This window comes from Protomyctophum parallelum (genome assembly GCF_964188405.1).
Source record: "Protomyctophum parallelum genome assembly, chromosome: 11".
NCBI classification, from domain to species: Eukaryota; Metazoa; Chordata; class Actinopteri; order Myctophiformes; family Myctophidae; genus Protomyctophum; species Protomyctophum parallelum.
Window position 1 is genome coordinate 46,444,657 of NC_139707.1, and position 22,481 is coordinate 46,467,137.

The window sequence follows — 22,481 nt, forward strand, 5'->3', positions numbered from 1 at the left end:
AAAAGTAAATGAAACATAATTCATTGTTCAACTACAAGTAGTCGCGCCACGAGCTTGTAGGTCTGCTATTTATTTTCTTTTAATCGTGAAAATATTTATTTCAGAAAACTGGAGGATTTAGAAGATTTCTTTTTTTAATTTTGAGGTCAGGCCTAAATGGATAAAATTTGACTCTAAAGAGCTCTAGAACTCACCACTTGGATCTGTAGAGCTCGTAAAGGACTACAAAGAGCTCCAGAACTCACCACTTGGATCCGTAGAGCTCGTAAAGGACTACAAAGAGCTCCAGAACTCACCACTTGGATCTGTAGAGCTCGTAAAGGCTACAAAGAGCTCCAGAACTCACCACTTGGATCTGTAGCGCTCGTAAAGGACTACAAAGAGCTCCAGAACTCACCACTTGGATCTGTAGAGCTCGTAAAGGACTACAAAGAGCTCCAGAACTCACCACTTGGATCCGTAGAGCTCGTAAAGGACTACAAAGAGCTCCAGAACTCACCACTTGGATCCGTAGAGCTCGTAAAGGGCTACAAAGAGCTCCAGAACTCACCACTTGGATCCGTAGAGCTCGTAAAGGACTACAAAGAGCTCCAGAACTCACCACTTGGATCCGTAGAGCTCGTAAAGGGCTACAAAGAGCTCCAGAACTCACCACTTGGATCTGTAGAGCTCGTAAAGGCGACACTCGTGTTTCTTGACGGGACAGTGAGTGGACGAGGATCCCGAACCCTCGTCCGGCTCGTAGTCGGGTTCGTCTTCCTCTTCTCCTTTACGCTTCCTCTTTCTGGAGTTCCTTTGCACTGGTGGGAGAAAAATACACAATGGCGTCTTTTTTAGCACCTTTGCATTACATATGACATGCGTGGTGTTTTTCACGAGAATTATAAATGACATTTGCTAAATTGAAGTCGACGTCTATCACGCAGTGTCCTCATATCTCAACCATATCTCAAAACATCACAAAAATGTCAGAATAGAAATATATATAATCATCGGACACTTCTTCACCATGGACAAAAATCTATCTAATACCTTGACATTGTAACAATATATTGTGATTGTCATATTGTAGCACTGAGAAAACTGTTGCGCCTTTCTTCGTCCTTTTTTTCTTCAAACTTGACTACGGTAGCGGTGGTCTCAAAAACATAAGGGAAACGTTGACAGGAAAAGACTCGCTCACCGTATAGAAAAATAAGTAAAACTCCTTAGACTGAGACTTAGAATAACTTTATCTATACGGTGAGCGAGTCTTTTCCTGTCCTGTTGTGAGCTCTTAGAAAGTGATTAAAAAAATAAAAAATAAAAGAAAATCCTCTTTCTGGAGGTAGTTTGCACTAGTGGGCGAAAATAAACACATTTGTTTTCCACCCGAGAAGGTAGAGAAGGCAGTAGCCTGGTGAAACTACTCCCCCTGCTGGACAACATTTGCATTCTGTGTGTGTGTGTATTGTTGTATTATTCTTTCTGCTTTGGCAATGTAAACGTATGTTTTCTCATGCCAATAAAGCCCTTTGAATTGAATTTAATTGTGTGTATGACCAATGACAAAAAAAACTCCCATATCTGCTGGGCGAAGTACAACAATGTGCAAACACAGCAGCAAGATTTGTGAGTTGCTGTGATAGGAGAAGGATATCAAATGGAACACAACCACCCTAAAGACTAATCATTGTGTATATTCCTGCACTATACCTGCATCGAGTGATCTTGGTACATAGAAGTTGATCTATTGAAGATTCTGACCTTCAAAGTACATACTTTTTGTTTTGATTGCATTGCTGTATTGTTCTTTCTGCTTTGGCAATGTAAAAGTAGGTTTTCTCATGTCAATAAAGCCCTTTGAATTGAATTGTATGTATTTGTATAATTATTTCTTGTCCTGTATGTATTGTCCTGAGCAAAAACAAAAATTCCGTTGTGGATAATAAAGACATCTAATCTAATCCATGTGTGTGCGTCAATTTAACAACTTAACAATTTAACAACCCTACCCCTTAGATAGCATTTCTGTAGACTTAGATAGCATTTGATACAGACTTATAGCATGTTATGTAGACAGCACTATAATTGCATTGTATATAGTCATAGCACGTCATAGTACATATGTATAGCATAGTAGTATATATGTACAGTTTAATTAAATAGATATTCCACAGTTACTTTCTTAGCTTACGCATGTTTCATGATAAATGCTTTTTATGTGATGTATTCCCATGCTTTTTTGTTCTTGCTTAATGGAAGTCGCTCTGGATTAAGAGCGTCTGCTAAAAGCCTAAATTGTAAATTGTAATTGTAACAAAGGTGCAGACGATCAGAAATCAGCAGAGAGTGAGCGACGTTTGCGCTACTCTATGCCGAATTGAAGTGGACTCGGACCCAGACTTATTTTTTTCTCTGGAAATAAAAATGTCTGTTTCCGAGGCTACGTACGGACTACGTTGATCATCAGACTCACAGCTGTGTTCCTGAGGGATGGAAGGCACGCGTATGCAGACGCCGGTCTCCTTGGTGACGGGGTGGACGGTGTCGGGACCGTAGACGTTGGCGAAGGAGAGGCGCAGGTGCTGGTCCGCCGTGCGCAGGCCGAAGTACTTGGTGTTCAGGTAGACCAGCGAGCGGAGCAGCGCCGCGGGCGTCTCCTCGCCCAGGTGACCGCTGGTCCACAGGCTGCCTTCCTCCACGCGGCCCCACAGGCAGCCTGGGAGACACGGACAAGGGACAGAAGGAACAACGGCCATGAGGACTACAGGTTTCATCTTTAACCCTCTAACTACATTTTTTTTTTTTTAATTTTTTTTCTGTTCTTTTTTCACCTAAACGTCATCAGTGATGTTCATTGCAATGCCATTGCAATGCCATTGGTCATGATATTTGCATATAAATACCCCCCACAGAGGCTGAAATTCACACAGATTAAAAATGTCTGGACTCTTTTTTTTTAAACAATTTTTAACCTATGACTTTTGACCTTTAACCCTAATAAAAAGTAAAATAATTGTAATATACTGTATGTTTTTTTGTGATCATTAGAATGTCTAGAACATGTTTTATTCATTATTGTGAAAGATATCCCCCAAATGTAAATTATTATATTATTATATAACAAAAATAGCAGACCTACAAGCTCGTAGCGCGCCACTCGGTGGCGCGCTATGAGCTTGTAGATCTGCTGTTTTTCAATAGCTAAAGCACGACATGATGCCAACACCAAAATGGGTTCCCGCCCCAAAATGGGTTAAACGCGTGAACTAGTGGTGGGTATTGCCTTAGAACATCTCATAAAGTTGTGTAGTCACACACACAGCATAGATGTATACCTTCATACTTGGCCACAATTTGCAACTCTAGATTTTTTTCATAATGGGATGAATCTAGGGTTGCAATACCCTCCATTGACTCTCCACTCATCCAAATTGCGTTTGCGATCTGCTTGTATTAAACAACATTAAACTCACCAACATTGCAGCTCTAGGCCAAGCTTGAATTATCCTCTTTCTTTTTTATTTTTTTAAGATATTTTTTTGCGGCTTACGCCTTTTATTGATTTTTTAAGGGACAGACAGTAGGCTGACAGGAAACGGGAGAGAGATGGGGGGATGACATGCAGTAAAGGCCGTGTCGGGTCCGGGAGTCGAACCCGCGGCACACTGCGACTGGATTACCAGTCCGGTGCCCAGACCGTTACACTACGGCCTGGGCCAGAATTATCCTCTTTCAATCTGCCAAGCTTTTATGTCATAAAAAATCTACTGTAGACATGTTATGAGCTACTTTCTGTCAATCAATTCAGTGCCAGTGATTCTTTTTCTACGTGTTGGAGTTTGGAAGTGCTCGTCGTAATTCACTGATCTATTTCGCATTTGCACATAATGCAGGAGGCAGCAGCGCGCCCCGTTAACAAAAACGAGTGCTTCCAAACTCCAACACAAAATAATCACCTGCAGAGGATGTCTTGACAGAAAGTAGCTCATACCATCTCTACGGCGGATTTTTATGACAAAAGCTCGGCAGATTGAAAGAGGATAATTCAAGCTTGGACTACAGTTGCAATGATGGTGAGTTTAACGTCGTTTATTACAAGCAGATCGCAAATGCATATTGGATGAGTGGGGAGTCAATGGAGGGTATTGCAACTCTAGATTCAACCCATTATAAAAAATCTATAGTTGTACATTTTAATGAATTAAAACAGGCGTTTACCTTACCATTATGACATAATAATGACATGCCTGGTATTGATGAGAATAATTGTAAGTGTCATTTGGTAAATTGAAGTTTACGTCTATTACACAGTGTCCTCATATCTCAACCTGTTCCAATCACAAAATGTCAGAATGTGAACAGCAATTTCAAGGGTTATAATCATCAGACACTGTAAAAGACATTCCACACTATGGGCAAAATCAAATATTTTTGATCAAATACCTTGATATCGAGACAATAGAGTGATCGTCATATTGTGTAACCTTTTATTGTATTATTCAAATGTTCAAAATTAGCGACATGTCAGCTTGTAGATGTAGCTCGGGACAGTCACACTAATTTTGGCAAACCTTTGGAGATAAATAAGGATTAACCCATTTTGGGCAGGAACCCCTTTTGGTGTTTTAAGCATTACGGTACGTTATGCTTTAGCTATTGAAAAATAGCAGATCTACAAGCTCATAGCACGGCTTATAGGTCTGCTATTTTTGAAAGATTGTGAAAATGTGGTGCAAATATTTGAATATTTTCTAACTCAAATATTTGCTCCGGGGGGGGGGGGGGGGGGTCCCTGGAACTACAGATAGAAACGGAAAGGAACAGAACGTCCACAAACAGTTTGTCTTGTAGGACCTATTTTACAGACGCGCAACTTCCTGTCTTGTTCTCAGACTCACATGCTAGGCAGCAAAGCAGCATGGTCTTCAGAGTGGCGCATGGTCACTGGTCACTGCTAAGGTCACGAGCTTGTAGATCTGCCATTTTTCAATAGCTGAAGCATGACACAATGCTTTATACAGCAAAAGGGGTTCCCGCCCAGAATGGGTTATGTAACCAACCACAGCTGTTGTGCCATTTGAGCACTACATATTTTCAGATGGGGGTCGGCGGCCAATTACATAATAATCTTGGGGGTCCTCGACATGAAAATGTTTGACAATGACTGAAACGTGAGGTTTTTCAGAAAACGGTCACGATTTAGAAGACATTTGTATCATCTTTCTCAGGTCGAAATAGGTTAAAGTGATCTAAAACAACACTTGTTGTTCCATATCAAAGGTATTTACGAGTCTCATTTCAGGACATTTGCATTTAATTACCATCGGGGAGAACGGTGGGCTTCCAGTCTTTGAGGATCTTGTTGAGCTCCTCTCCAAACTTCTGGTAGCACGGGTCACTGAACAGGTCATCCTTTCTGCCTTTGGCACGGAGATGCTGGACACACACACACACACACACACACACACAGCATTAGCATGCTAGCCACAGTAGTTCGTATCCAGTGAAGACTTTAACCCACTGCTAGACGACGTGTCCTCATATTTAAATAATAACTCAACAGCTTGATTCAGGATGTGAACAGCAAATTATTATAATCACGGGACACAAAAGTGAATATACCGTACTGTACAAACAGACCTGGGACAGACAGTGAACTCATAACGCCCTGCTACTGTACCTAATAATAACCTGTTCTTTAATATCACCTCAATCAATCTCTTGTGAACCATTTAGCCCCGACGTCGAAAGGTCTTCTGAAAGAATATATCTTCAAAGATTTGTGCCGCATTTTCACGATTTTTCAAAAACAGCAGACCTACAAGCTCATAGCGTGCCACCGAGTGGCACGCTATGAGTTTGTAGATCTGCTATTTTCAATAGCTAAAGCTAATGCTTTGTTAAAACACCAAAAAGGGGTTCCCGCCCAGAATGGGTTTTAATGTTGGGACGCGTTTGTCGAAACAAATACTGCTCAAATGTAGCCTGGTATGCATCAGATTTGGTCCAACAAATCAGGATATCAGAAAAAAAACGAAACAATCCAAAAAACATACTATAAAACACTATATTAAAAACACCCCAAAACAATCAAATCATTATACCTTTTTTCCCCACATATAAAGCACACCACAACAAAAAACAAGCGACCAAATCAAATCCTTTTTACTTCTGGTTTCAGAAACAAGTCTTTTTAAAGTATTTTCACCCTTAATACACATCGACTTGCATAAAATATGGTAATACCTTTAAAGTTAAACAAGATGAATAGAAAATACAGTTATTTTAAGGCATTTCTTTACCAGTAAATCACGCTTATCTGCCGCCCTTAGCAGTGACCATGTGCAGCCACTCTGAAGACCATGCTGAATGCTGCCTAGCATGTGAGTCTGAGAACAAGACAGGAAGTGGCGCGTCTGTAAAATAGGTCCTACAAGAAACACCGTTTGTGGACGTTTGTGTTCCTTTCCATTTCTGTTCCTACCAGTCAGTTCATTTAAAAAAATAAAAAGGCATAATTTGGCATACTGTTGTACCACGCAACAACATTATATAGTTATTATTGAAAACTGAACATCTTGGGGTTTTTTACTATGAATTTGCTTTGATTCAGTGGCCTTCAAATCATCTTTTGCACCTCCTGCCTCACGTGCAATTCAACTTGACGTGGATGTTTCCTAGCCCTAGAACGGCTCTTGTTGTTTTATACAATATGTACAGTATTTCACATACAGAGCCATAGAACGGTCCTACCTAATTTCAGGTCGGGTTCCAAATTGGCGGCCTAAATGTGATAAATGCTCCGTTTGTACTCGCCCATTAAATAATTCCAAAGACGTGGAGTGAAATATGGTCCTCTAGTTTTATATCCACGTGAAAGTTCTGGCACAAAACGTGTATTTAGTCAATTATCTCCACTTTTTCACGAGATGCACACGGACGTCTTTCTCTCTGGGCGAGAGGGGGGCCCGGAATGATCGCTGGACTGATTTTACCAATACGTCCTGTTTACCAGACGTCATCACCAATTGACCAGGGAAACACAAAAGTTTGGGTCACACAATTGGCAGGTGCCTTGCGATAGGTGCTGGGTAATTAATCACACAATAAGAATTCAACTTTGGTTTTGCCCGTTTTCTTTCTGTCAATTTTCAAAATAGACTCACATTGTGTTCTCGGCTATATTCCTTCATATATGAGTTCTCAAACTCTGCCCGAACCCGACCAGGCCCGACCCGACCCAACGTTTTAGGGCCGGGCCTGAAATGTTTGCTAATCAGTAGGTCCGGGCCTCGGGCCTGATCAGTTAGGGCCCAGTTAGGGCCAGGCCTTAATTTTCAGGCCTGATGAGAACTCTAATATTCCCATATATGGGGATTAAGCTACTAATTTAGACGGAAGTTAATTAAAGTGGGTCATGTTTGCATGTTTGGGATTGTAACAGCTGAAATCAATAAAAGGAGAAAAAAAAAAAAAAAAAAACGTTTCTGCATACCTAATCATCACTCCTGCTACCAGTGACATCATTGTCAGGCTCCCCCCCTTTTTTTCATACCATGTTAACTTCTGAACTGTCCACAGCCTCCATGGTTGAGTGGGGAACATATAACCTTTTATAGAACCTTTTCTTAGTTATGTGGCGAACATAGAACCTTTTTTGGTTGAGCGGGGAACCTAGAACCTTTTTTGAGTGGGGGACTTAGAACCTTTTTTGGGGGGCTGGGTGAGTGGGGAACATAGAACCTGGGAAACATAGAACCCGGGGAACATAGAACCCGGGGAACATAGAACCTGGGGAACATGGGGATGACCCCCTGGAACCCCCTCAAGGACCACTAGTTGAATAAAAACCACTGCTTTAAATAAAAGTGCGTCCGCAGCAAACAAGTGTTGTACTGACGACCAGCGTCATATTTGTTTGTGCATGCTGCCAGGAGGGAAATTCCTATTGGTCACAATAACTACTGTATATTCAGTCACTATATTCACATGTATATTATTCAGTCATTACTTGTCTTGACATGATTTGTTTAATACTAAAGACCTCACAATCCTGAAGAGATAAGTGGTCCACTTATTCTTCGTTGGAGAATCAAACCGGGGTGTGTGTTGTGGGGTTAAGCCATTTTGGGCGGGAACCCCTTTTGGTGTTTTAAGCATTACGTTATACTTTAGCTAATGAAAAATAGCAGATCTACAAGCTCATAGCACGGCACCAAGTGCCGCGCTATGAACTTGTGCCTCAAATCTTTGAATATATATTCTTTCAGAGTTTGCTTCTGGAGGGTTCCTGGAACAACATATTTTCAGATGGGGGTCGGCGACATATTGCATATAACTTTTGGGTTCCTTGACATGAAATATTGAGAACCACTGATATAGAAACATGAGGTTTTTCAGAAAATAAATACATTTTAAATTTCGACGTCAGGCCTAAATGGGTTAAGAGCACCAACTGAGGACAGCAGCCAGTCTGTCTGCAGGTCCTGTCCTGTGCTGTCCGCCTGGGTCCCGTCACAGACACCTAACCCACCTAGAACTCTGACAGCTCTATCCTGTGTCATTGTCGGAACATCTCAAACACATTTTAACATTCTTCAAACTCCCACTTATGTTGTTTTCTTTAGACCTTTTAATGCCACTCTGCCACCCCCAAAACAAAAATAATCAGATTTAGGGTCGATTTTGTCCCAATGTTTATTGAGTTGAGCAAAAAGGGGTGCATTTTTTGTGCAGTGCACACACACTGACAAATGCACACCCGCCCCTAAGAACAGCTTGGTAAAAAGTTAAACCCCAGCTTATCACGCCTGGTAACATAAGTCTAGGCTTTAATATACCACTAAGATACAGAGGGAAAACCCCTCGCACGCACGCACGCACGCACGCACGCACGCACGCACGCACGCACCCACGCTTCTGTCTATGCACGAGGAGTCCAAGCTGCTTCTTTTCACCTGACAGGGGAGAGTTTCCCTGGTTGGACGTAGCGCTTGGAGGGAACACTGTATTCCGACCAGTTCCTTTCCCCTCCATCAAGCACCCCGGCTGGCCAGGGGGAGGTAGTTTAGAGACCAGGATTACTGCATGTTTTTGTGAGCGTACCTACTTTATAGGGGACACGGGGAGAACATGCAAACTCCACACAGAAAGGCCCTTTCGCCAACCCCGCCTCGGGTATGGACACTGATGACGCGGAGGGCCCACAGCGTCCCCAGCGGGAATCGAACCCAGGACCTTCTAGCAGCCGGGGTGATGGCTAACGACTGTGCCACCGTGCCCCCTTTCTTATGATTCTTGATGATTATTTTCTATGTGTTGTTCTTGCTTACTGTAAATCACTCTGGATTAAGAGCGTCTGCTAAATGCCTTAAATTGCGCAAAAAAGGAAAGGAAAGGTACTATACCCAGGGTAACTGGACTAAGCTCAAGAACTTGTTTACAGCCAGGCCCTGCTCATAGAACATTTCATGGTAGGGGGTTCAATGCCTTGTCCACCCTCCCATTCCACGTCCACCCTCCCATTCCACTCTGAACTCTATCCACAAATATTACACACTCAGCCCGCAACCTGGGCGTTTTCTTTGACCCCGACATCTCCTTCAACACCCAAGTCACCCAAAGTTGTTACAGTCCTGCTACTACCAGATTAGGAACATTACTAAAATTAAATCATTTTTGTCACATGCAGACCTAGAAACCGTCATACACTCCTTCATATCCTCACGATTAGATTATTGCAACTCTTGTTTATTCCGGTATGAGCAAAAAGAATATGGCACGCCTCCAGATGGTGCAGAACTCTGCTGTACGTTTACTTACAAACACACGAAAACGTGAGCATATGTCACCCCAATCCTGGCTACCCTACGCTGGCTCCCTGTAAGTTTCAGAATCGACTTCAAAATCCTACTAATCACTTTCAAAGCCCTACATGGAGTAGCCCCCAGCTACATCACAGACATGCTAACACACCCCACAGGCCGGTGAGCAGACTCAGATCTGCTGATTGTGCCCCTCTTGTCCCACCCAGAACTCACCTTGTCACCCGTGGCGGCCGGGCTTTTGCGGCCACGCGCACCATCGCTCTGGAATGCCCTACCCCTTGGCTCTCAGGCAAGCAGAGACTGTGCCCGCTTTTAAAAATCTTTTAAAAACACACCTGTATGTCAAATGCTTTTCTTAATTTCAGTTTTACTTGTGTGTATATGTATGTAGGCATATGTGTCTCTTGTATGTATATATATTTTTTTAGTGTTCCTTGATGTTTGTTGTTATGATTCTATGCTTTGTTATTTCTGATGTTCTTGATGTTGTTTTTGATTGTTGTTTTTTTAACCTGTAAAGCACTTTGTAACTTTATGTTTGGAAAGGTGCTATATAAATAAAATTCATTCATTCATTCATTCATTGTCCAAGGGCACTTCAGCGGTGGTAATTTTAACGTGCCGGTCCGGGGATACGAACTAGCGACCTTCCAATATCAAGACCGCTCCGCAAACCGTTCGGCCACCGCTGAACACACGCACACGCACACACACACACTGGTACTGACCTGCTGTATGCCCAGACAGAGGTACAGGGTGCTGTCACAGTGGTACAGTACAGTGTGTACAGTGTTACTGACCTGCTGTATGCCCAGACAGAGGTACAGGGTGCTGTCACAGTGGTACAGTACAGTGTGTACAGTGGTACTGACCTGCTGGATGCCCAGACAGAGGTACAGGGTGCTGTCCGGGGCGTAGTGATCGCCGCTGGGCCGACACGCCTCCTTGATGAAGCGGGTCAGAGCCGCGCTCAGCTCGGCCGGGCTCAGAGACAGCATGTTGCTGTTGGAGCGCACCGCAGCGGCTGTGAAAACACACACACACACACACACACACACACACACACACACACACACACACACACACACACACACACACACACACACACACACACACACACACACACACACACACACACACACACACAACTGTTAGAGCGCATCGCAGAACACATACACACATAACGCAACATAGCCATCACTACATTATGACCGGCTTCTCGGGTTGACGACAGAGTACAGCATCTTGCACAATATTCGATACACCAACACCACCAAGATACCCATGTACCCGTCTAGATACTTCCTTAATGTCAACGAAGTCCACACCCACAACACCAGAGGGAGTGCAACAAACCATGTACAACCCAGATTCGGCACAAACAAGGGACTAAATTATTTTCGCTCCTATGCCACCAAAATGTGGAACGCCCTACCAACAGCCATTAAGACATGTGAATCCCATGACTCCTTCAAAACCACTCTCAAAGGGCACCTACGGACGGCTGCAATTCGAAACTGGCCCCCGGAAAATCTGAAGCCAGACAGTGGCCTTGTGGTTAGTGAAGGGTGTTCCACCGTCCACTAGGGGGCAGTATTTCTTTAGGTTATGGTTTGGCTGAGCTAAGAGTCAGTTATTCACTTCCTTTGTGCTTTTATGAAACGTTGTTGTCGTTTTTGTTACTTTATTTAGTTTACACTCCTTTGTAAGGGATACAGTATACTTATCCATTTATATGAGAGAATCAGCCTACTTTATTGTTTGTTTGTATTTACCGCAGGTCTTCTACATCTTTGTCATTAAAAACTGATGTTTGACATTGAGGAGTGCATTTCTTCAGTTAAGAGTGTCTGAAAGTAGGAGGTCGGGGGTTCGATCCCCGGCCGGGTCATACCAAAGACTGTAAAAAATGGGACCCAATGCCTCCCTGCTTGGCACTACTCAGCATCAAGGGTTGGATCGAGGGGGGGGGGTTAAACCGTGGGTCCGACCGACTCGACACCGGGCACTGCACTCAGTTTGAAGTCGGTGGGGCGAACGGTTTTGGAGTTACGTGCATTACAGCATTACGGACAAACAGACAGACGTACACAGCCGTGGTGCATTTATAGATGAAGGTGTTTTACGATCCTTACGGTTCATAAACTGTATAAACCACCATATAGCGTGGATACGATTAAATGTATCCTGTAAAAGGCAAATTTCTTGTACATGCAAATTTATTACATTTGCCTGTACAAGAAATTTGCCTTTACTGGATTTTCGATTTCTGTAAATATTCCCTTTCTCAAATTAAATAATACGCCCGCACACTGTATAATACCTGATTATTATGCTGGAAGGTCGTCATGAGTGACCCAAACGTTTCCTCCTGTAATAAATTGTTCTCTTGTGGAAATCGACAGTATTATTTTATTAGGTTATTGATGTGCACCTGCCCACGCAGCTGCTCCTAAGCCTTCACTCGAGGTGTGCGAAGGTTTTTCTAAAACTGTGAATAATTATTTCGAAATAATTGGTAAATGTGGTCTATTTTAACACCCCGAGCGGCAAGGACGGAGTTCTCCGTTCAATCAATTAGTAACGCCCTGCAGCGCTCAGGCCGGAGATTTATTGATATCAAAACCGATCGCATCGCTCCACAGGCCGGGAGCGTCTGTTGCGCAACATTTGACTGTTCATTTCCGCTTAGGACGTCATCCAAAATGTCCTCCATTTTAGCGGATGAGACCGAAACTCTTAAAACGTGAATAACTCTTGATCTAAATCAATCCGTCCAATTCTAAGCAAAGATCATGTGTTAGACGGCCCACCGCGGTCCCGTCGATAGTCACGTTAGAATTAACCATACCTCCCGTTGTTGTCGATCGCCTCGGGAGTGTTTTGGCTACATCTAGCTACTTCAGCTACATCCGGGATAGCGCCTGGTGCGTCGCTAAATGTGCTCCGCTGCTATAAATCGCCGGGCGCTCTGATTTAATGGATTAAATAACCCCTGGCGTTCGGGGGCGTTAAAAGCCAAGTATTTTATGACATAAATTTCACCCGTTAAATCTCTCTAGTGTGCATTTTGAATCGTTCATGTGCTAAATTTGCTTTCTAAAATAGACATGTTGAAATGTGAATGAATATCATAAATCTTTAGTTTTTCTTTTAGTCTTCTACGAGATAATAGCATCCAAAAGAAAACAACAAGGTCTGATCCCTGTAGCACTCCACAGATAATTCCCAGAACAAACGGGTGATTCAACTAGTGGATTGGTATGAAAATCAAGCGATAAGCACCAGTAGGTTACTGATCAGTAGAGATGTACCGATACTGTATCGGTATCGGGAAAAGTAACGGATCGGCCCTTATTTGTCATATCGTGTCATATCGGTATCGGTGAATATGCCAGTCTAACCACAGATCCCACACAGGGGTGAGGAAGGGGTTGACACTATGGCAGGTAAATACAATGCTGGGGCATGTGGCGTTTGCTTTGGAGTTGCCCCAAACTGCAAACTGCACATATGAGTGAGGAGTCTGCTATAAACACAACACCAGATATATAGCTAGATAGCTATAAACACAACATGAGATCACAACACTGGTATCGGTATCGGTTAACACAGAAATGGAGGTATCGGGATCGGAAGCGGAAAAAGGGGCATCCCTACTTATCAGTATCAGTCGAATGCAACATAGAGACATGCTCCATTGCATTCCAGTGATCAGTAACCTACTGGCGATTATCGGTCGATAACATTCCAAGCGGGTGAATTCAACGGTGTGGGCGTCGCTTCCTCACCTGGACTGGGGCCGTCCTTCCCTTTGGTGTCGCCTGATTGGCCGACGTTTGGCGAAGACATGGCCCAGCGCTTCCAGGCGTTGAGGCCGTAGCGAGCCTGCAGCGACAAACTGCGTCGCTCGCCCTCCGAGCGTCGGTCAGACGGACAGCAGGACGAGGGCGGCGACGAAGACGACGACTGGACGGTTTCTCCCTCGACCGCTCGCCTCTTGTGGCCCTGAGAGAGAGAGAGAGACACACACACACACACACACACATGAAAATCATACTATAATTAAGCCAATGTCTGTCTGAATGAATTAATGTGTGTCTGTGAGTCACTGTAACTGCCCTATCTCCTCACCGCCGGCACCAATCGCTCCCACTTTTCACACAGGCATTGACCATAATACTATGGAGGTCTTGACGAAGCCCTTTTTCCAATTTAACAACTTATAAATTAATAATGAATTTATTAGTGAATAAAAAATGCGAAAACACACCCAGGGGGCAATATCTCACAACGGGTAAGGGCTAGTCATTATAATTGTGGCGACGCTTCAGAGACAGATTGTGTGTGCGTGTGTGTGTGTGTGTGTGCGTGTGTGTGTGTGCGTGCGTGCGTGCGTGTGTGCACATGCGTGCGTGTGTGTATAACCCTACCTTCCTCCTAGGCTGGGGTCGTGACACTGGCTCCTCTTTCTCTTCGGCCAACACGGGGGGCAAACTGAAGCCCATGTCGTCGTCCAGCGCTAGGATGGAGTCCGGGGCCGGGGCTGAAACAGAGATAATGGAAGGTCAGCCCACTCACACACACACAGGGGCTGAAACAGAGAGATAGGAAGGTCAGCCCACACACACTCACACAGGGGCTGAAACAGAGATAATGGAAGGTCAGCCCACTCACACACACACAGGGGCTGAAACAGAGATAGGAAGGTCAGCCCACTCACACACACACAGGGGCTGAAACAGAGAGATAGGAAGGTCAGCCCACTCACACACACACAGGGGCTGAAACAGAGAGATAGGAAGGTCAGCCCACTCACACACTCACACAGGGGCTGAAACAGAGATAGGAAGGTCAGCCCACTCACACTCACACAGGGGCTGAAACAGAGAGAATGGAAGGTCAGCCCACTCACACACACACAGGGGCTGAAACAGAGAGAATGGAAGGTCAGCCCACTCACACTCACACAGGGGCTGAAACAGAGAGAATGGAAGGTCAGTCCTCTCACACTCACACAGGGGCTGAAACAGAGAGATAGGAAGGTCAGCCCACTCACACTCACACAGGGGCTGAAACAGAGAGATAGGAAGGTCAGCCCACTCACACACACACAGGGGCGGGCGGCGGTGGCTCAGGGGTAGAGTTGCCGGATGGTAGCCTGGGCACCATTTCATTTAGGGTATATGATCCTGTCGGGTGCGGATGATCTCGTTACGTCATGTTGTAGTATTGTTTTGTAGGCGACAGGCAGGAACAACTGGGCGGCAACTTCCTTTTCCCTCAAACCGATTTTTCTCAATAAAAGCTACAGGCTACGAGAGCTTTTATTGAGAAAAATCGGTTTTGAGGGAAAAGGAAGTTGCCGCCTGTTGTTCCTGCCTGTCGACTACAAAACAATAATACAGCATGACGTAACGAGATCATCCGCTCCCGACAGGATCATACAGACTTTTGAAACAGAGACCAGGCTTTCCTCCGAGGTGGTGGAAAGCCTGGTGAGGCGAGGTTAGCCGGATGGGGGTGGTCTGAGTCTATAACTTCTACGGCTCTGTGTTTACCTTGAGGGAAGTCAATCTCCAGGTCCAGATCAGGCTCATACTTGTCGTCCTCCTCCTCCTCCTCCTCCCCCGAGCTGCAGCTGCCAGTGGAACAGCTGTCCTCCCCCCGATCTCCTCCCCCCCGCTCCCTCTTCACCTTCACAGGCTTCACATCTGAAACGAGAGGAGGGTCATTTCAGGACAAATAAAAACATGTCTCCACATTCGGCCTGGTGGAGACAATAAAACATACTCTCTCCACATGCCTTCGGCCTGGTGGAGACAATAAAACATACTCTCTCCCCGTGCCTTCGGCCTGGTGGAGACAACAAAACATACTCTCGCCCCATGCCTTCGGCCTGGTGGAGACAACTAAACATACTCTCTCCCCGTGCCTTCGGCCTGGTGGAGACAACAAAACATACTCTCGCCCCGTGCCTTCGGCCTGGTGGAGACAACAAAACATACTCTCGCCCCATGCCTTCGGCCTGGTGGAGACAACTAAACATACTCTCTCCCCGTGCCTTCGGCCTGGTGGAGACAACTAAACATACTCTCTCCCCGTGCCTTCGGCCTGGTGGAGACAACAAAACATACTCTCGCCCCATGCCTTCGGCCTGGTGGAGACAACTAAACATACTCTCTCCCCGTGCCTTCGGCCTGGTGGAGACAACTAAACATACTCTCTCCCCATGCCTTCGGCCTGGTGGAGACAACTAAACATACTCTCTCCCCATGCCTTCGGCCTGGTGGAGACAACTAAACATACTCTCTCCCCATGCCTTCAGCCTGGTGGAGACAATCATATCGAAGATATTCAACCTCCTCCACGCTCACAATGCGGTTTCGACAGTGTCACATTGTGAGCTTTTATATCTGACCAACTTCTCAATAAAAATAAAAAAAAGAAATAGGTCAATAATAATAGAACATTTTTTTAAATGTTTGCCTAGAGATAACATGCCCAAAATAGGGATGCCAGGTTGGAAAGTGCAAATAATTCATAAAATAACTGAGTTTGAGGTTAAATCTGAACACTGGCAATGTATCCCCTGGGATCCCAAATGATGCTCCTGATCTGAAAATGTACTGTACGAAAACGTACTGTAGAAAACCAAAACAGGCTTACTGCATACCGAGAAGGGTGTAGAAGGCATTGTTAGACAATGACTATTTTGACCTGAGATCAGATTCTATAAATGTCTTCTACATCCTGACAGTTTTCTGAAAAAGCTACGTTTCTATGTCAGTTGTTCTTCGATTTTTAACAATACCAGACCTACAAGTTTGTAGATCTGCTATTTTTCAATAGCTAACACCAAAAGGGGTTCCCGCACAAAATGGGTTAAGACCAGAGGTCAAAATTAAATAAAAAAATCTTGTAAATCATGACAGTTTTCTGAAAAACCTACGTTTCTGTATCAGTGGTGCTCATACTATTTCATGTGAAGGAACCGCCAAACGTATATATATATATGTAATTGGCCGCAAGAAGCAAAAACGTTCTGCTCTGAAGGAATATATATTCAAAGATTTTCACGATTTTTGAAAAATAGCAATAGCTAAAGTACCGGTATTAACATAATGCTTAAAAACACCAAATCCAATTGAATCTTTAAAGCTCAATGCATTTTTCCCCCACAGTAATGAAAGTAAGACATCGTGGGCAGCAGCAGCGCTGCACGGCGTACCTGGTTTCTGTTCCTCTGTGGTCACCTGGTCCACCGTGGCGCCTGGTTTCTGTTCCTCGGTGGTCACCTGGTCCACCGTGGCGCCTGGTTTCTGTTCCTCGGCGGTCACCTGGTCCACCGTGGCGCCTGGTTTCTGCTCCTCGGCGGTCACCTCGTCCACCGTGGCACCTGGTTTCTGTTCCTCGGCGGTCACCTGGTCCACCGTGGCACCTGGTTTCTGCTCCTCGGCGGTCACCTGGTCCACCGTGGCACCTGGTTTCTGCTCCTCGGTGGTCACCTGGTCCACCGTGGCACCTGGTTTCTGCTCCTCGGTGGTCACCTGGTCCACCGTGGCGTGGTCAGAGGACGACGTCGCCTTGTTCTTCAGATCTCTGAGGCACTGGACAATCTGCTCGATGGTCTGCAGGGTGGTGGGCAGCAACACTGGCACCGGCACCTGGACAGTCAAGGGTAAATGGTGCATTTATATAGCGCCTCTATCCAAGGCGCTTTACATAGATTGTGCATTACATTCACACATTCAACCATCCACACACCAATGGCGGCGGAAACCATGCAAGGCACCGACCAGCACATCAGGAGCAATTAGGGGTTCAGTTCAGAGTCTTGCTCAAGGACACTTTGACACTAGCCTGGAACTCACCTATGCTTTCTATGGCATAGGGCAGCTCCCGGCAGGATCCGCCGGGAGAAACTGTGCGCAGCTGCTGGACATGAGACTAATTAATTAGAGCGACAGAGAGAGAGAGAGGAGTGTGTGTGTGTGTGTGTGTACGGGTGTGCGTGTGTATGTCAATTTAACAAAGGTGCAGACGATCAGAAATCAGCAGAGAGTGATCGACGTTTGCGCTACTCTATGCCGAATTGAAGTGGACTCGGACCCAGACTTATTTTTTCTTCCTGGAAATAAAAACGTCCGGGTTTCCGAGGCTACTTCGACACTAACTAACTAACGACTACCTTTTTTTCCACTGAGGAAGCGATGATGACTAAAACTAAGAGAGTCTAACAAGAGATCCACTACACTGTAGTATAATTGAAACAAAAGGCAACGATCTCTTTGTGCTCAAATAAGGTCAGGAACATTACCATTAGCACTGGAGACTGGCAGGTTTAATGCCACCCCTGAAGATGAGAGATATTGTCTGTTCTGTGATCTAGATGAAATTGAAAACGAAGTTCACTTTTTGTTTTACTGCTAAATACGATGACTTAAGGGATATTTTGGTTAATAAGATGTCTTCTATATGTGGGGATTTCCTAGATTTAAATGACTATATGTAAAAATGGAGATATGTTTTGCCAAAGGGACTTTCGTTGTAGCAGATTTTATTTGTCAAGCTTGGGAAAGGAGACAGAGTACTCTGTATACATCTGAGGTGTAATATAATGAATTATGTAATGTAAACATGCTGTAAAATGCATAAATTATGTAATGTAAAACATGCTGTAATTGCAAATGTGAAATGGTGTCTTATAAACCCATGAGGCACAAGGTGTGCATGACACGAAAATAAATAATCAATCAATCAATCCACTATAAGTCATTTTACAATTAGTTGCATGCTGAAAACAGACGATCTACAAGCTCACAACGCGTCGCAGTGCGACACGTTGTGGGCTTGTAGATCGGCTTGTACTGGATCTCTTGTCCACTAGTCCCTTCCTAACATTTTAGTCTAGTTTTTATTTGTTGACGAAATTGTCAACAGTGAAAAAAGGTAGTCGACGGACATTTTTCGTCTTAGTTTTACTCGACAAAATCAACACTGCTACTGTACACTATACTGTCCCCCCCCCCCCCTAGTAGTTAAGGTTAGACGCCGTTTCCTAGTCGTCAAGGTTTGACACCGTTTTCTACTGGCTTAGGTCACATATTTTGATTTGATTACGCTCGAGTCAGCAAGGCTTTGGAAATGGTTGTTGGATGAGTGCAGTCTATTGGGAAATTTCTGTCCTTTTATTTTGTAAATGTAATTTACAAAAAAAAAAAAATTCGTCTCCTTGAGAATTTAACCCGGCAAATTAAAAACCTAACGGCGCGAAACGTGATTCAATTTGGGGCCACATTATGCAGGTGTGAGGCCGAGCACCGCGAGCAGTCCTCCTCCGTAATGAGAGGAGCGGAGGAGAGCGTTCCTGGTCGTACCTTTATCAGCTATGGTTTGAGAGCAAAACCTGCTGTCCTTTTAAGAGACATGCCATTCTGGGCGGGAACCCGTTTTGGTGTTTTAAACATTATGTTATATTTTAGGTATTTTAAAATAGCAGATCTACAATCTCATAGCACGGCACCAAGTGCCGCGTTATGCTTTCAGAGCGAACGTTTGTAACTCAAATCTTTGCTTCTGGGGGAGGGTCCCTGGAACAACATATATTCAGATGGGGGGTCGGCGGCCAATTACATATATTTTGACACTTTAATTGATGCATCAAGGAAGGCAATTATGTTTCTGCATTGTCAAAAAGTTAGCATCTTAAATAAATGTTGTGAAAATGTGTTGTCACTTTGATTGAAAGGTTTTAATAAAAATCATTTCAACGGCATCTAAATGTAAGGTTGTAAATATGCTTATCGGTGTTGCGAGGAAGAGATGGGGTACCTGGGCCAAAAAGGTTTGGGAACCCCTGGCATACGCTGTGTTTCCTTACCGGTAGAGGCATGGGGAACAGTGATGGCGTGACCTGGGAGTAGAGGCTCATGGGTACTGGGATGAAAACGGGTACAGGAATCGGCACGGGAATGTACTCCCTCTTCACACCGTCGTCCACATCTGACAACGCACGCGCACACACACGCAGGCGCACACACACACACACACACACACACACACACACACACACACACACACACACACACACACACACACACACACACACACACACACACACACACACACACACACACACACACACACACACACACACACACACACACACACACACACACACACACACACACACACACACACACACACACACACGAAATGTTTATTTATGTCCACATACAGGAATACCTTGTACAAAGGACGTAAACACTGCCAGTGCAGTTTGACAGTGGGAGAGCAGCCAGTTACAACGTGCATTGACGGCAAAGCATCGTTACATACAGTACAGCTGACATGTCGGACACAGGGCAGCAGACATAAATCATGGATAAAGGAAACAACACCTCCTCCAAATTGAGCGGTTTCCTATAATGGCTGAAACTGAGCAGTACCTCGCTAACTGCTTGGCTCTCCTTTTGGAAAGGCCGGCCATTTGTAAGCCCCTCACAACCAACTTATGCACATGCCCTAGGCTGCAAAAGATAAAAACTAAAAGTTTGTGGCCTAGCTAGCGCGCACACACACTCACACTCACACAGTGTAAACAACTTGTATAACAACATTTCCTACTACTACCACTAGTAACAATAGTTGCAAAATGCTTAATAACAATAAATAAAATATTTAAAAAAGAAACATGAAATAATAATAATCTTCTACCTGTCTGTAGGAGCTTGCTCTGCATGTGAGGTTTACAGTAGGTGGCCTTTGTAATAAATAAAATAATAATAATAATCTTCTACCTGTCTGTAGGAGCTTGCTCTGCATGTGAGGTTTGCAGTAGGTGGCCTTAGTGAGCGTGAGGGGTTTGCAGAGAACAGCTTTGTTCTTCACGTCCTTCAGCGGGCCTCCTGCTGCGCTCGGCCCCGTCCCCTGGTTCACCACCTACAACCACCAGTTAGGTTTCATTTAGTGTTTTTTTTTCCTAATATATTTTTTATCCCACGATTTTGTAACCCATTTTTCACCCCTGTGTCAATTATCTAATGTGATCCTGGGCTCTACACACCCTCCACCAACCTAGTCCCCATATATGGGGGACAAGGGGAGAGCAACGGACTTGAACTCATGCTTCCTTCATGCCTGAGTGTCCAAGTTGCTCCTTTACACCTGACAGGGGGGAGTTTCCCTGGTTGGACGTAGCGCGTGGAAGGAACACGTTATTCCAACCAGTTCCTTTCCCCTCCATCAGGCGCCCCGACTGGCCAGGGGGATCCAGTTTAGAGACCAGGATTTCATTTCGTTTTAGTCACATTTTAGTGTTAGTCGACTAAATATCAGAAGATTTAGGACAGGTCGACTAAATCTACAGTTGATTTAGTCGAACAAAATGTGTTTTGGCGGGCCTTGATGCCGTCATAATGACTGTTTTTTTTCTTCTCACTTGCTGAAAATAGCCGATCTACAAGCTCACAACGCCTCGCAGCACAACGCGTTGTGAGCTTGTAGATCGACTATTTTCAGCATGCAACTAATTGTAAAATGACTTCTATTGGATCTATTGTCCACTAACATTTGAGTCTAGTTTTTATTAAGAATAAAATGTTGAATAAAAATGTCAAGACTGAAAATGCAACGATGTTTTAGGCGTTGTCATTCTCTAAAACCTATTGTTGACCAGCTGAATAAATCACAGATTTGAGGCATTTTAACCTCTTTGCTTTTAGGACGTTTCTGAGACCATTCATGTTCATGGAAGCTGCGCCTAAACTTCCTAGTTTGATCTAGGCAGTTTTTCTTGATTTAGTCTTTGCCTGCTGAACCCAGAGTAGCCAGAGTCACGTTTAATTTGTTTAATTGTGTAAATAAATCCAGTCCATGTATTACTCACCCCTAGCTTGGCTGATGGCATGTCAAAACCTGGTGATAGAAGGAATACATCAATACAATGTAAAGAATACAAATAACATTAAAAGGATCCCTGGCTAATGAGACAAATATGCCTTAAAACATTATACGACATTATATGTCCATGTGGTCTAGCCCTATGGAATGTATGGAGTGCATATGCTAATAGAAAACCAACTTTATGCTTCCTGAGGTTAATATGAGCATCAAAGCAATATCTTAAATACTTTATTAGCACGTGCATTCCATAATTCCACAGGGCAGGACCACACAGACATATGACATCATCAACTTGCGACAGGAGCAGTTCCTATTGAGTGAAGCATTCTCCATTTATGAAAGAAATAAAATATTTAAAGTGTTTTAAATTTTAGTTATAGAGGGCAAGTATAATGTTTTAAGACATATTTGTCATATTAAATGTTCCAACCACTGGTTGTATGGTTCCTTTTAACAACCAGACACACCCACAGGATTAACTGCAGTTAACAGTTTTTTTTTTTTACTTAAGTAAATGTATCATTCAACACTGTAACACTGCACTCTGTTACAAGTCCAGAAGTAAAAGTACAAAAGTATTGGCATCAAAATGTACTTTTAAAGTACCAAAAGGAAAAGTAGTCAGTAGTAGTAATAATTTTTTTAATGGATTTAGAAAATATGGTCGAAATGTATAGGACGCACACACACACACACACACACACACACACACACACACACACACACACACACACACACACACACACACACACACACACACAC

The 22,481-nt window shown here is 44.1% G+C and overlaps 1 protein-coding gene across 1 annotated transcript in view; it reads right to left on the reverse strand.

Moving 5' to 3' along the window:
* zmym2 (zinc finger, MYM-type 2) overlaps positions 1-22,481 on the reverse strand; it is a gene marked incomplete at both ends in the record, with an annotated part of 51,705 nt that overhangs the window by 1,128 nt on the left and 28,096 nt on the right. Inside the window, 11 exons of the mRNA XM_083776835.1 lie at positions 653-800; positions 2,459-2,701; positions 5,307-5,421; positions 10,685-10,836; positions 13,604-13,820; positions 14,246-14,358; positions 15,374-15,526; positions 17,044-17,479; positions 19,696-19,817; positions 20,615-20,756; positions 21,703-21,731. Coding sequence (XP_083632961.1) covers positions 653-800; positions 2,459-2,701; positions 5,307-5,421; positions 10,685-10,836; positions 13,604-13,820; positions 14,246-14,358; positions 15,374-15,526; positions 17,044-17,479; positions 19,696-19,817; positions 20,615-20,756; positions 21,703-21,731 — 1,870 coding nt within the window. The remainder of the gene's footprint in view (positions 1-652; positions 801-2,458; positions 2,702-5,306; positions 5,422-10,684; positions 10,837-13,603; positions 13,821-14,245; positions 14,359-15,373; positions 15,527-17,043; positions 17,480-19,695; positions 19,818-20,614; positions 20,757-21,702; positions 21,732-22,481) is intronic.